At 37.2% G+C, this 15,298-nt stretch overlaps 1 protein-coding gene across 2 annotated transcripts; it reads left to right on the top strand.

The window, feature by feature from the left end:
• The first annotated feature begins 448 nt into the window (after positions 1–448).
• LOC113321438 (rho GTPase-activating protein 7-like) lies at positions 449–14,036 on the top strand. 2 transcript variants are annotated; one of them, XM_026569349.1, is made up of 22 exons: positions 449–792; positions 1,045–1,081; positions 2,858–2,934; positions 3,965–4,035; positions 4,120–4,198; positions 4,321–4,465; positions 4,568–4,687; positions 5,712–5,789; positions 5,981–6,036; positions 6,110–6,179; positions 7,775–7,862; positions 8,668–8,908; positions 9,100–9,321; positions 9,434–9,760; positions 10,127–10,176; positions 11,030–11,090; positions 11,169–11,252; positions 12,116–12,229; positions 12,304–12,440; positions 12,942–13,011; positions 13,218–13,427; positions 13,509–14,036. In XM_026569349.1, exons 1-22 carry the CDS (start codon positions 748–750, stop codon positions 13,695–13,697), a joined length of 2,571 nt encoding a protein of 856 aa, XP_026425134.1. In that variant the 5' UTR covers positions 449–747; the 3' UTR covers positions 13,698–14,036. The 2 variants fall into 2 exon arrangements, with proteins under 2 accessions (XP_026425134.1, XP_026425133.1); XM_026569348.1 differs by having other exon boundaries at positions 12,304–12,473.
• Positions 14,037–15,298: the final 1,262 nt, after the last annotated feature.

The raw sequence follows: 15,298 nt of genomic DNA, 5'->3' as shown, positions 1-15,298 counted from the left end.
CTTGATTAGCTGCATTTGACTATAGCAAACTAGCTTATCTAGCTATTTGAAGTGGGAAAAGAAAATGATTTTAAAACAAAGTCCACCTAAACTTACTCGAGCACAAAACATACATTTTTAAACCGTACGAATGCTCGGATACATTTCAATAGTAGCTCATCCGAAAATTGGTTTAAAAATGCATGCTGATTTTGCAATCGACTGACGTGATAACACGAGCCAAACACTCGACGGACGTGATGACACTAGCCAAAATAAAATAAAATGGAATTTATAAATTCTTTACCCGTAGGTTTTGGAAATTATTACCGGCCCAGAATAAGTTGTCCAATTTCACGGGACAAACCACGGGTAGTGGTATAGTGGGATAGCAACACGTCTCGCTGAGAATTTGGTATACCATGCTGTAAAATACCTAGTCCACGCACTTTCCACCGAACCTACTGAAAGAAAATGAGAAAAAAAATAAAAAATACGATAAACTTTCTAACAAGCCTACTGAACTTTGAAACAACACACGCGAGTAGAGAGAGAAAGAAGACGACCTGATAAAACTTACTACCTGTTCTTCTTCTTCTCTCATTTAGTGGTGCGGATTAAAGATTGAAGTTTCCCCTGATTGATTTTGATACTTGGGAATCTAGAGTTTCTATTGATTCAAATGTTTGGTATCCAAAGTGGTTCTTCTAGTATTATTATAATCAATGACCATTTTTGATGCCCTAATTTCAGTTGTTTTTTTGAAAAATGTCGGCCGAAAGAATAAGACCTGGAGCTGGAGTTATGAATACTGTAAGATTTTTCTCATTTCACTTTGAAGATCTAGCTTTTCTACTCTTTCAATTTATGTTTGCTTTAGGTCTTAAACCTCTATAATGTAGAATGTATATGTCTTTGTTTCATTTTTCCTTTTTTTTTTTACTTTTTTTTTTTTTTTATAATTTTTTTTTTTACATATTCATTTGAAGCTTAGAACTGTTTACTGATGCTTGCAGTTTGTTTTTGAAGGTTTTGTTTCTAACTCAACGATATATATTTTTGCAGGTTTTCAAGAGTGGTCCACTTTTCATTTCGTCAAAAGGTTAGATGATAATCTTTAATTTTACTATGGACTCTAGATTTTCTTTTTAAAGAATTTGAATGTATCTTAAGGAGTATGCCCTAGTTCGTAAATGCTAGTGATTTCATATTTCTTTAAGAATCAGTGGACTATAGTTTGAGAATTGTTTGACAATATTATCTCAACTTGCAATTACAACTTCAAAATTGATTGGCCACTGTAGTTTGATTATTCATTTAAGTATTTGGTCGACAATACGAACGACTTTCTTTCTTTTGTGGGGGATTTAGTTGCAATGGCAGTCTGATGCCCTCCTTCGTCTGGGTTTTTGAAATCATCAGTGCAAGGCTGAAAGTCGAGTAGTTTAACTGCTTACGAATTGTGTTGAGAAAGGAGGATGCAGACAATAGCTAAGGAACTAAAGATATCAGCTATTCACTAAGATTAATTAGGTGGACTGACAACTTCAATCAGCTGTCATTTACACGCAACAAAACACCAACCCATTTTCTATGACCGGAAACAGTAATTTACGCCCAATTAGGGAGCAGGTTCTTGGAGAAAGAATCTGAACACTTCTATAGTATTCAAGTACTCGAATACTATTTGAGAGGATAAGAAATGGAAAACTATTTGATGGTCAAACACAAATATAATATTATAAGGACACCACTGTAGAATAACCATCTATTCATTACAATTAAGATATTGATTTCGAAGCGGCAACATATACCAGAAGGGGGAACCGAAACCAAGCAAGTCATCGAAAGGAAAGATGCTTACGTGAGTTAGAATGAGGTCTAACTTGAACAACTCCACAAAGGATTCGTTAGGGACTTATTGACGCAGACCTTGTAGTCATAATACTTACGTGGCGCAGACCTTGTAGTCATAACACATGGTAACATATTAAACCTATTAGATCACTTAAATTGATTAAAGCTGTAGGCATAGGTATCAGGTATGTATATGGTGGCAGATCCTTTAAACCAGCATGGTTTCTGTTGACTTTTGCTTAGGAATGAGTTGAAAATATTTTAAGTGATGTTTATATCGTGGCCCTTATATCTCCACTGATCATGTTAGAGAACTAGTTGTTACAGATTTGTGCACTCAAGTATACCATACTCGAGCAATAGTTGAATAGCTTGCCAAAGAAGTACTCTCTGTTGCCTAAGGTTGTTCAACTATTTAATTCTTGCATCATGAGATTTTTCTGAAATTGTCCAGTCTGAGAAAAGAGGAAGTTTTCTTGGGATTGAGAATTGCACCATGAAGTTAGTCAGTTATAGCTTCTACTAAGATCTTCTTTTGGATTGTAAACTGTTGCTGTAAAGAAAGGTCTGCCTGTTACTTGAGATTTATTCTTTTTTACCTATATTGATTTGCAACTTCTAACCAGTAAAATTCTTTATAAACGTATAAATAAATGTGGGAGTTCCGTGTAACATTTGTTATCTAAAAACTGACTCTGAGATCTCATTTGAATTTTATCCCATTGTCCAAGAGAAAACTAAATCAGTAAAGTTAGTTGAAATTTATCCAAGTTGTTTAGACCAGTCTATATGGATTATTTGGCTTAGGGTGGTAGTGATGGACTGATAAGCGGAAGCCATCTCCATATTGCTTGTTCAACTGTTTATGTTTCATCTACTGTTTCCCTTTTTGACTTGTATTGCTATGGGGTGAAAGTGTTAGATTTGGTTCTAGTCTAACTTTCTAAGGTATGTCATAAATGTTCTCTATATCTTGTTTTAGCTGCAAGGATCCTGATAAATTTTCTTGCTGCACTTGCAGGGATAGGATGGAAATCTTGGAAGAGGCGTTGGTTCATACTCACTCGAACATCTTTAGTTTTCTTCAAAAATGATCCTGTAAGTATCAGCTCATGATTTCCCTGTCAAAATAATAGTGTCACTTCGTTATGCTTTTCACTATCTTTGATTGCTTAATTATTTGTACTGCTATGATATGTGCTTTCCTTAGTGCTTGATACCGTGATGTCTAAGTCTCATTGATGTGGTGCACATCCCATCTTAGATAAATAATCATCATGATCTGCTTAGTGCTTGCCCATTTTAATTGTTTCACTTATTGGTTAAATGTCTTTATCTAATCTGTATCCAAAATATAAACACAGTTTCAAAAAGCCTATTCTTTGTTGCATAATTTAGTGGAATCACCCATTCTTGGTTACTTAAACTTTTCTACTTTAAAAATAAATAAATTCTATTAGGGTTTCTACCTGGGTTACAGTGGTTAATTATTTTGAATAATGGACTAAAGACACTTAAGTGTCTATGAAATGGTGGCCTAGCCTCTTTGCAACTTAAGATGACGCTCAATGTTTCATTGGAATCTGGGAACTGTGTTTCAGCTGCCAAAATTGTCTTTCAAGGTCTGAACATGGCATATTTGTGATTCTTTGAATTCCTGTATAATTTCCAATCATCTGAAGTATAAATTCTTTTCTGTTATCTTTTTAAGTTTTTGTTTCTACTTAGATATAGGGTTCTGTTCTCTCTAAAGCTTTTCCAGTTTGATTTATCTATTGATCCATGTTGAAGGATTACAGTTATGATATGGATCCGAGAGGGTTAGAGTTGCATCACCTGCTTACAGAACCTAAAAATGTCTTCATTCTTAAAAGAGAAAAGTTCCTGACAATTTCAAGTTAAAATTCCTTTTCTAGGTTTACCGTGATTGTATTTATCAAGGCTAGTTATATAACCACATCTTATTAGGGTAACTCAGTTTTCTACTTTCTAAATTTGTATCTAGCTTTGTTGTCTCTTTAGTTTACTGCATATGCTTTAGCTAGAGACAGATGATTAGGAGAAGAGGCAGTTTTTTCTGAAAGCTGCTTGATGCGGATATACATGCATTAAAATGGTTGTTTTGTAGAGTGCTCTTCCCCAGAGAGGCGGCGAGGTTAATCTGACTCTGGGTGGTATAGATTTAAACAATTCAGGGAGGTAAGCACATGAACATAGTGAGATATTTTAGTAGGAAGTTTGAATTCTTGGGCTGACACATGATAACATGAATATTATTTGCAGTGTTGTGGTCAGGGAAGATAAGAAACTCTTGACCGTATTGTTTCCTGATGGGCGCGATGGGCGAGCGTTCACCCTCAAGGTGTGGCCTCCATTCTTTTGTGGTCATGTTGTATTATGCGGTGGTGCAATAAGTACAACATGCTCCTCATGCCATCAGTGTACTTATGCTTATATTGATACTTTCTCCTTTTCTGGTTCTAGGCTGAGTCGTCAGAAGACTTGTACGAGTGGAAGACAGCACTGGAACATGCTTTGGCACAAGCACCAAGTGCTGCACTGGTCATGGGACATAATGGGATTTTCCGGAATGACACAACTGATACAATTGAAGGATCTTTCCAACAATGTTAGTAGTATTTAGTAAAGTTTTCTGTTAGTAGTTTTATGCCGGTCGGTTGCCTTATATTGTAATGTTAAATTACTCTAAAATTTTTATGCATTTAATCAGTGAGAGATAAGCGGCCTGTCAAGTCGATGGTTGTTGGAAGACCAATTTTGCTGGCGTTAGAGGATATTGATGGTGGTCCTTCGTTCCTAGAAAAAGCTCTTCGCTTTCTGGAGGTATTCGGTGAGTTTACATGATTATGGCCAAAGTTTTTGTTGTTCAGACTCCTCACTGGTGAATTATGTATTTTATTTTTGAGATCTGAAGCTGGCTTGATTTATTAATTGGTTGTAGAACATTCTTGTGGTTATATTCTGTGCCTTTATTTCGGATTAGAATGAAGAATTCTAGTCAAAATTGTCACTAAAGTCCATCCTATGCATTTCCACTGAACACACCAAAAGCACCCATGGTACTTGCCAGGTTAACAGCTAGGATCGTGCCATAGGGGAAAAAATGTGGTAGGATCCAACCAAGTTCCTTTCCAACAGGGAAGACTCTTGGATTTGGAAGCTTCTTTCTTTTGGAGAGTTTTTAGCAGATCATTTTTTCCGCTTGACCAAAAGTCTAAAACAAAGGGATAGTTCCCTCTGGATCAATCGCCTGATATTTATTGTTTAGAATTTCAATTTTAGAGTTGTTAACTGCCTAGTATAGCACGGTATATATCAGAGCACTATTCTGAAAGCCTTTATTGCCAAGTTTAATGTTAAATTATTAATTGTCTCAAATTTTATGTATAATTTAATCTGCCAAGACATCCCCAAATTAGGACTTTTCAGTGTCTCCATCCTTACTCCTTCTTAAGCTCTTGTCCCCGCTTCTGATTCACAAGGGTTTACCTCTTCAAAGGTATAAATGTTGGTCAGTGTGGTTAAAAGGGCATGCAGCTACGCCCTTCAAGTAATGTAATAGAATCAGAAAAGGTAGAATGCCTCTCTTCTTACATGGTTCATGACATGTAGTACGGACTGTTCTGCACTTGGAAGGAAGATAAGACCACATATTTGCATGCAGCATAGTATTAGATAAGTTGTATTCTCACAGATAAGTTACAGTGTTACTGTCATTCTTCCTCTTAACAGCCAACCTACTCTTGTGCTGTTTATTTTGGTTCTTATGGTACTATGCAATTATATAGTTGGCAAAATTGTATTTTACATTGCAATTAGGTTGTGTTGCAATTGCTAATTGATTTGCTTAACAGGAATAAAAGTTGAAGGAATCTTGCGGCAATCAGCAGATGTTGAGGATGTTTATCACCGGGTCCAAGAATATGAACAAGGTATAACTATTAATTGTTTACTATTAATAGTATGATCAGGACCTACTATTATTAGTCAAACTGTTACTTTTTTTTTTTGGGTCCTGTCTGCGGGAACCTAACTACATAAGAAAAAACAAAAGATAGAATGTAAATATTTGTTTGTAACTTCTTCCTGCACATGCCTTAGTTTGAGGATCCATTGTTTTCAGGGAGGAATGAGTTCAGCTCTGACGAGGATGCACATGTCGTCGGTGACTGTGTTAAGGTATGGTTTATTTCTCATTATCCTGTCAAGTCTTGTTTTACGTCATGGTTACCCATATTTTTTTTATCCACAGCACGTGCTTCGAGAGCTACCCTCATCCCCGGTTCCTGCATCTTGCTGTATTGCGTTATTGGAGGCATCCAGTAAGTTCGTCTTATAGCTATACTTTTCTAATTATACTTAGATGATAGTTTAGCATGCATGTGACAGTTAGGACCTTTAGGTTCTGTGGTTTGGTAAGTAAAAGGCTACTAATTGTTGTTTCCACTTCACTCGCGCTGTTGGTCTCTCGGTGAAGTGAATATAATGGTTCCATTTGAATCTCATTGTTGCGTGCTGCTTTGTTCACTAATTTGTGGTGGCATCATAGCACTTGTTGTTTCTATTTTTCACCTGCTCATTTGATCTCTTGGTGAACCCAATAATGGTGCCTCTTGTCGCATCTCATTGTCCATTTTACTGTTTTGCTAATTTGTGTCAACACCCTGAACATGTGAATGTGCTTTATTTGTTGGGAGCATATTATTGTATAGAAATCAGGGTCCAAATTCGCCACTCAGCTTTCATCTAAACCTTGAAATGGTCATATGCCAACTGTTGCCACCCTAGCAACTCGCCTCCTCTCTCTTTTTAGCTATTGCCTTAACTCTGAAATTTCCTTCTAAAGGGTGGCTGGCCCCATGTCTTATGCCGAGGTTTCCCACCATTGAATTGAATGAATTCTCCAAGTAGAGGGAGGGGGCATGCTGTAATTTGCATCCTGTGTTTCGTGTAACATGGAATGGACCGTCCTCAGGCTAAAAATCCGATCATACACCAGGTTTAAGCGGGAACACGTACAGCGTGTCCCTTAACTGTCCTTTATTGCTTCTTCCTTTTGAGAGGGGGTATGCGACAGGGAGAGACTGTCCTTCAGGATAAAACACTCTATTGCTCACTTGTGCCATGTATGCGATATTCATACTAGGTGTAGCTTCTTGGAAGAATGTGCACCTCCAAAAATATCGCCTGAAGAAAATCTGTACAACTAGCCTAATCTGAAATATCTGGCTGGTGAAGCTCTAGGACATCCAGATTGGCAAAATGAAAAAGAAAGTACAGAGGAAATAAGAGAAGGACCTTATGTGGGTTGCCGCAGAAAAGTTCCAGATGGAATAGAGTTATACGTGACTCTGTGGAAAGTGTTCCCAGAGAATCTTACATTTATTACTCATCTAAACCAGTATCATCCTCAATCCTCCCTCGTTTTCTAAAGCAGTTTCATGCCTCATTTTTTTTTTCCGGTGAATCTTCGAACGGAAAAAGAACATACCTATTGAGAAACGACATTTCTCGGGATTTCATACTTGTTGCACTGCAGTGTGCATTAAATTTTAACTTTGAATGGTAACCAGGTGACTTTGTTTGAATAAGAATGACTCTACAATATTAATGGTTATTGGTTTGTCGACTAACAGTCAATGATGTAGGTCACTTTGGTATTTGACTGCTGAATTTTTTCTGTGGTAAACCACATATTATCTGTCTCTTTACATCCTTTTTCCTTCTGCCAATCTGGATGTAACATCAAAATCTCAGCTAAGTTTTATAACATTTACATGGTTGCCAAAATTTGACAACTGCTGATCACTTATGATATTTCTTATGTTTCACCTTCGTCATTTGTGTGATTTTCGCGGTTATGACTTCTTACATCGTGTGTAATACTTTATTGTTATTTTGGTGTTCCATTTCATAGGGATTGAGCGAAAGGAGACTAGGCTTAATGCTCTGCGCTCTGCAGTATTTGAGACATTTCCGGAGCCAAATAGGCGATTATTACAAAGGTGATGCATATTTTGTTCTTCTAATAAAATGACTTGCCAACCATGCCCATTTTTTAGCAGTCTTTCTCTTTGCAGCCATTACACTTTAGGGGGGACATTGATGCATGAGACGAAGTAGCTTGTTGGCATCGTGAAGGGTCAAATTATGACATCTCTTAAGTTACTAAATAAAATACATTAATATTGTGCATGCAGTTCAACAATCGTTTTAGTATATTTCTGTTGTGGTTGTGTTATGAACAAACATATACTAAGAAACCTTTTTCGATAAAAGCACCGTTGGAAACCTAACAGATGGTCACATAGAGCTGTATGATATCTTATGTAACGATATGGCCGAAACCTAAAATTTAGAAAGCTAGATACCAGTATAAGAAAGTGCTATTGTATTGTTCCAACTTACACGAGATCAGTTCATCATTTTGAATAGGTCCATTTTGAAATCCAGTGGTCATCCTAAGAGAAGGTGTGCCTGAAAGTTTCTGGCTTTCAACCTGAACACATTAAATAGCGTACAGAATGCCTGACCGCATGTAGCATTCCCTCCATTTTATTTTTGACCATTAACTCGTCATTCATCTTAACTAAGTTCGAAAATGTGACCATTTTACCACATAGCATCTTCTTAAGCGTCTACTCCCATTCGTTTGCTGATAATTCTTCAGTGAACAATAGCTTGGCTTATAAAGTTATAATTATGCCTATGCAATCAGATGACTCTTCAATGATTAAAAATTTGACTTGACGCTCAGGCCTTTACCAGCCCCTTATATATATATCTCACTGGCATTTTACTTGGTTGCAGAATTCTGAAAATGATGCATATAATTGCTGCTCATTCTTCTGATAATCGGATGACTCCTTCTGCGGTTGCTGCTTGCATGGCACCCTTGTTACTGCGACCACTTTTGGCTGGTGAATGTGAGTTGGAGGATGACTTTGACATGAGTGATAGTTCAGCTCAGCTTCTTGCTGCTGCGAACGCTGCTAATAATGCTCAAGCCATCATTACAACTCTTTTGGAGGATTATGACAATATCTTCGATGTAAGTTTCGACCGGTTCATTGACTGGGTATGTAGATAGATAGTTGACTCTAGTTTATTACCAAATAAATTAAGAATAATCAGTTAGTCAAGAGTCTAAAAACTGTAAAATTATAATGTTCACGAAAAGGTTAGTTTGATTTGAAATTTCTCTCTCTTGGCGATGCTCACTTCATTTTTGTTCTGTTTCAGGATGATAATCTGCAAAGATGCTCTTTTTCAGCAGATTCTCAGATGGGACACAGTGAGTCTGATGAGTCATCTGATGACGAAAATTTGGATATGAAAGATAGTGCATATCATGATACAGAAAATGAAGATCCTCCAGAAGTATATGATGATCCTGACCGTGTGCTTAGCGGAAAGTTTAGTGGCAGCAGCGGCTATGCTGGCAATGATTTATATAGTTATAAGGTATTAAAACATAGTATTTTTTTTCTGCCGTGTTATTGTTTATCTATTTATCTTTTGTAAACATAACTTCTGCTAGTGTTAACTACTGTATTCATTATCTCGTCGGTTACAGGCTTTTGAAGGTGATGGTGGTTCAGATGTTGAATCTACTGGGGAGACTAGTGGTTTATCAAGCCATAAAGCCCACAGAGACTCCAACTTTCAATTTAATGAGAAAGATATATGTAAGAAAGAGAGTGAGAGTCCGACTGAGATGCATAGTCCCACTGATTTACCTGCCAGTGGATCTCACCAATCGATGGCAGACCTTCTGTCCTCTAAAGAATCTGGTCTTTCTCTACCCATTGCTGGTCCTCATTTATCTGCAGAAAAATCCTTGAGTAAACTAAGTGGTTACGGTCTCAATGTCAAGCGCCCATCCTTTTGGGGTAGAAATAATGTGAGTTGGTGTACTTTTTTTATGGCCAGTCTATTCTGATTTCTTAAAAGAGTTTTTTTTTTTAATTATTTATTCTTCTACACGTGGGTTTGATGATATTCTTGTGTAGTCTTTCATTTCGATCTTATAATGTCGAACAAAGCCAGGCCCCACAGATTTAGGTTCCATTCATGTCAACAGCCAAATTCCACCCGTATACCACCTTGTTTGTGAAGTCAGTGACCTTTGATTGACAGATTTAGGTTCAAATTTTACCTTCATCCTCTAGGAAGAGAAATCCGCTGTTGTCAATTGACTGTAGTGACAACCTCTTTTCACTGCTTGCTTCCTACTTGTCTGAGATTCATTTTATTTTTATTTTTACAGACACGGAAGAATACCACAGTGGAATCTGTTGACTCATCCGGAGAAGAAGAGTAAGTCTCTCTCGCCTGTATATGATTTTATTATTTTTCTTCTTAAGTATCCTGTAGTGGCTCTTTCTGTCTTGTTAAATGCTTGTCACTAAGGCAACCCAAACTAATGAAGCATAGTAATCCGTATTAATGCGTTTGGTTAGATATTGGGTGTCACTCATTATCCTCCAATTACCTGAACCTAATAACCTAAGGCTTGACTTGGATGTTGGAGTTATTTGATTTCTTACATTTATACCTGACATTTGTACATATATAATAACTAGGATGATACTTCATCCAGACTAATGTTTAGGACACTTGGAGATAGTTCAGTGGATGATATGCGGGAAGGATGTTTTATTCACATGTAGACCTTCCAGAATGACCCTAAAACTTCCATGCTTGCTAACCATCTTTCAGGGAATTCATGGTGTGGTTATTTTACCTTTGAGAAATGTACGATGTTTTATGGGTTTAAAGGTTAAAGTACGCTGCATCAGATAAGATGTGTTATATGGCAGGGATAACATCCTTAAAATCATCCCTTATACCATCTCCACGGGGCCTTAGTAAGACTGTTAAAGGATCCGTGCTCATAATTGTATATGTTACATAAATTCTTGTTAAGCATTTGGAACTTCGTCTCCTGCAACTTCTCAGTGATAGCTGAAGCAAAAATCTTATTTCATATGCTCTTACTTTCAAGGTTCCGAAGTCCCAGTTTTGCACACCATCACATCAATTCATAATTTTGACAGCATTCATCTAATGACAAGCATACATTTCTGCTGTATTTTTGAATTTCCTTTCTCGTTTTGCAATTTGTTATCATCTCCTATATTTTAAACTCATTGGATTACATGAGTTGCAGGCTTGCTATTCAGAGGCTAGAGGTTACTAAGAATGAGTTGCGCACCAGGATAGAGAAAGAGGTAACATTCAGTGTTTGAACTTTTATCTTGGAACTTACTGTGGGAGCCTTTACTTAGTTCGACCACCTTCTCTATCAGGCTAAAGGGAATCAGATTTTGCAAGCAAGTTTAGAGAGAAGAAAGCAAGCTTTGCACGAGCGACGATTGGCACTTGAACAAGATGTATGCAATTGCTTATCCTTTATCTGCTTTAATTTCTTTGTTTGAAAGTTCGAAAATTTAAAGGAAATAGCCAAGATGCTGGATAGATCGAGTAAGGTAAAATACAACTGCACATGTTTAATCAAGGTAGGATATAGTATGACCGGAACAACTGCGCACATGAGGAGATGGGTAAGCGTTGGAATATGCACGCAGAGTGGTTTTTTTTTTTGTGATGATCAGGTTGCTTTCCAAAGTTAGCTGAAAACATCTAAATGTACTAGGAAAAGAAGTCTAGTTCGACACCTAGAATGTTACTAAATGTTTGTACTGATGAAGATTAGAATAAGACGATTGTTCTACACTTAAAACGGCTTGTTTTCTACACTTGAAGATTCCTCTTTCATCTGTTCATCCACCACTAAAGCCTCCACATAACAAACCTTGCTAGTTGTGGACTCACAGAGTAATACACTTTTTGATACCTTGTTCCACATCTTGAGAAGTTAGTACAGTAATGGAGAGGCACCGGTAAAGAGAATGACTAGCCTATTTGTTAAATTTTGTCTAAGTGAGAAAAACCTTTCACCCTTCCGTCAAAGAGAAGGTCTTTGACAATTCAACCCCTCCCTTGCAAAAAAGTGGCTCAAACTAAATCAAAGATTACCAGGTTTATATATTACTTGCTTGCTTTGCTGAACAATCTGGGTCATTAACCTAAGACGCTGTTGCTATTTATCTCTGTCAAATGTTTGTTTTGCAACTGGCGTTCCTGCATGTAAGGAAGATTCCCTCAAACATGTGTTGGAGATTAGCCGAGATATGCAAGTTGCGTTTTTGAGTATGCTCTCCCTTGTCTTATATATTGTATTCAATTGTCACAGGTTTCAAGACTGCAAGAGCAGTTGCAAGCTGAGAGAGATCTTAGAGCTGATTTGGAGATCGGTCTGAATATGTCTTCAGGACAGTTTTCTAATCAACGTGGTATGAACTCCAAGGTTGGTGCTGTTCCTTTTTCTCTTGTCTTACGGTCGCAGTAGTTATCTTAATCCTAACAATCTTATTTCTAAAGACGAGGGCAGAGCTAGAAGAGATCGCTCTTGCTGAGGCAGATGTAGCTAGGCTGAAACAGAAGGTCACGGAGCTCCACCTCCAACTGAACCAGCAAAGCCAAAACCATTATGGTGCCCTTTCTGAAGCAAGCGATCGGTACCAGCATTTACAAAATCTACATTCACAACAGTGAGATGTTTAAATAGATCACTTTCTTGCCAGCATGCTTATTGTGTTTTTATGCATATGATGATGGACGTTAATCGTTGTCGCACCGAATTTATAAACTACTTTAAAATGTTTTATCCCTCGAGATACAGAGGGGTTGCTCTACTGGGAGCAGTTCAGACACTAAGATGGCCGCATCAGCATTTTGTGTTCTCTTAGATTGACCAAATCTACATGCTGACCAAAATTTTGCTATGTTAAAAAGCACTCATTATTTAACATGAAGCTCTTTGTTGCCTCTGGCAATATGTGTCAGGCATAATTTTGTCTGTATGTAACCTTGCCTGCTAGCATGACATTTCTCTTTTCACATTTGATTTTACTGTCTGTATAGTGGAGCTTTTCTCTCTTATACTATTGGGATCGATGGAAGAGTTTTTGTTCATTAGTATATTGAATCATGATTACATCTAAACTTGTCTTCTGCAGGAAGTATCTTCAGCAAAATTTCGATATGACCCTTGCATTTTGTAATCACGAAACGAAACAAAGAAATGAGGTATATCCTTGAACGTTTTCTCTTTATGTCAGTGTTGTTAGAATTTGACTAATCTGTAGGTGTCTGGTTTCCCAGTTTTATATACTTCGGTTATGTGTTTTATTTTTCTTTATGGATGACAATTCTTTTTCTGGAAACCGCTGTTATATTGGCAGCTAAATTGATTCTATTCTTTCAATAACTATTCATATATATGGTTGATACAGGACCGCTCATTAGGAACTGAGAGAAAAAACAACGTCAAGGACCAGGCAATGTCGTCTACCAGCAACGCCAAACAGCTGTTTCAAAAGCTGTATGGTGATACAATAAGCTTGAGTGATTCAAAAAGTACAGAGGCATCTACTAGTTTTTCTGCAGATGATCTCTCGGCAATTGATTCCTCTGCGGTGGCTTCTACTTCAAGGCCAATGGAGGTAAGGGCTAGTTTACCCGCAAGTGCTGTTAAATTTTGCCCATGGCCTAATGACTTACATATATTATAAACAATGTTACAGGCAATGGAATATACACGAAATCCATCCGCAGCATCTTCAACATTGGTAGAATTAACATCGCGTCTGGATTTCTTTAAGGAGCGACGAAACCAGCTTATGGAACAACTTCATAACCTCGACGCAAGCTATGCTACAGCTACTTCACAAGGCCTGGTGTATAAACAACCATCATCACCCCCATGGAAATAACATCATGATTGGTGTGAGAGGATAACCTCTGATGCATTTCCATTCTTCGCCTTCTGTATATCCATGTACTGTTGTTCATTGTTGTAATCTTGTTTATTGCATTTTCTCTTGGCTGAGCCGTTTTCTCCATTTCCTTTGATTTTTATTCCTTCTCTTTTGAGTGTATTTTTTTTTTTGTCCGATAAACGTTGGTTACATGTATTAATAATGTATATGTGACTTGCGGGTTCAATTTATATATCTCTCTAACATCAGGAGTGGTAATCTATGTATTAACTTTTCCTCTCACGAACCTTTCCTACTCTTTAACCCTATCAACATATATTTTGTTTGGAAAAATTCGAAATGCCTGAAGTACATTATTTGTACCTTTTAAGGTGCCATTATATTCTATAAGATTTGTTTTACTGGTGTAGATTGATTTGTTATGTCCGAGTTGTTATTTGTTTTGCAGATACTGTTATGAGTACTCTATTTTTTGGCACCCCTGATTTATACATGGTACTCAAATTTGATCGTTTTTACACTCCACTTACATCACCAAATGTGACCGTTTTTTCTTACCAAAAGGAAAATATACTCCGTATCATATAACAGCTACATCATTAGCCACCGTTATAGAGATATTAGCCGGAACATTCCACCATTCTCCTATGTTATAGAAGTTGCAAAATGATTTGGCTAGACAGGCACCAACTTTATCACACACTTGTGGAGTGTATGGCTATAAAGGCACTAACTTTGAGAAATCTTAGAGTAAAGAGGTGAAGAATAGAATTGTATTGAAAAACGATATTATGAAAATTTACAGATTGTCCTGTTTCAGACAATATTAATATCTAATATTAGAGCTGGCAAACAAGCCAAAATCCGTGGGTTTGCCCGGACCGGCCCGTAAAAAACCCGTACCCGGCTCGGTTGGTGTCTAAACAAGCCGGGTTAGGGTTGGAGAAATGCCGGCTTGTGAGGAAACGGGTTAACCCGTCCCGTCCCGTAAAACCGCGGGTGCAACCCGTTACCCGTATAAATATCATATATATACATATTTATGATTTCTTAACCCTAATTTTTCTTTTTTCTTCAGTATCTCATTCTCCACCTCTCGGTTGCGACAGCACAGGCTGCACAGCAACAACAACCTTTCTTCTTCTTCTTCTTCTTCTTTTTTTTCTTCACCACACCATTAACTTCTTCTTCTTCGTGTTCTTCTTTTCTTTTTTCTTATTTTCATTAAAATCGATTTGTGTTTTTGATTTTTTTAGGGTTTACTCAAATCAATTTGTGTTTTTGATTTGCCGAAGAAGACGCTATGGTTGAATCTGAGATGGGTTTTCTAAGATTTAGGGAAGAGATGATGCTGCCATGGATCTCAAACAAGAGAAGATGTTGATACTGAATCTGGGATAATGAGTCTGTGGTAGAATTGGATTTGGGGTTTTGGTAACACTAACATTTGTTAGATGTTTCTCAATTGGTTAATATGCATGCAACTCTTATACGAATTATTATATGTTTGCAAGTCTGTTTTGATCTTGGTTCTCATGACTCTTCAGATCGTAACTGGTAATTTTCACTTTCCCCCAATTTAATTTTTGCTGGTT

This window comes from Papaver somniferum, chromosome 11 (assembly GCF_003573695.1).
Source record: "Papaver somniferum cultivar HN1 chromosome 11, ASM357369v1, whole genome shotgun sequence".
Lineage (NCBI taxonomy): Eukaryota > Viridiplantae > Streptophyta > Magnoliopsida > Ranunculales > Papaveraceae > Papaver > Papaver somniferum.
The sequence above is the reverse complement of the archived record's forward strand: the minus strand, read 5'-3'. Positions and strand labels throughout refer to the sequence as shown.

Excerpts from the sequence above, each read along its gene's own strand:
- LOC113321438 (XM_026569348.1), top strand. The coding sequence starts at position 748 with ATGTCGGCCGAAAGAATAAGACCTGGAGCTGGAGTTATGAATACT. Across the intron at positions 7,863-8,667 it reads AATAGGCGATTATTACAAAG|AATTCTGAAAATGATGCATA; the intron begins GTGATGCATATT and ends ACTTGGTTGCAG. Across the intron at positions 8,909-9,099 it reads ATTATGACAATATCTTCGAT|GATGATAATCTGCAAAGATG; the intron begins GTAAGTTTCGAC and ends GTTCTGTTTCAG.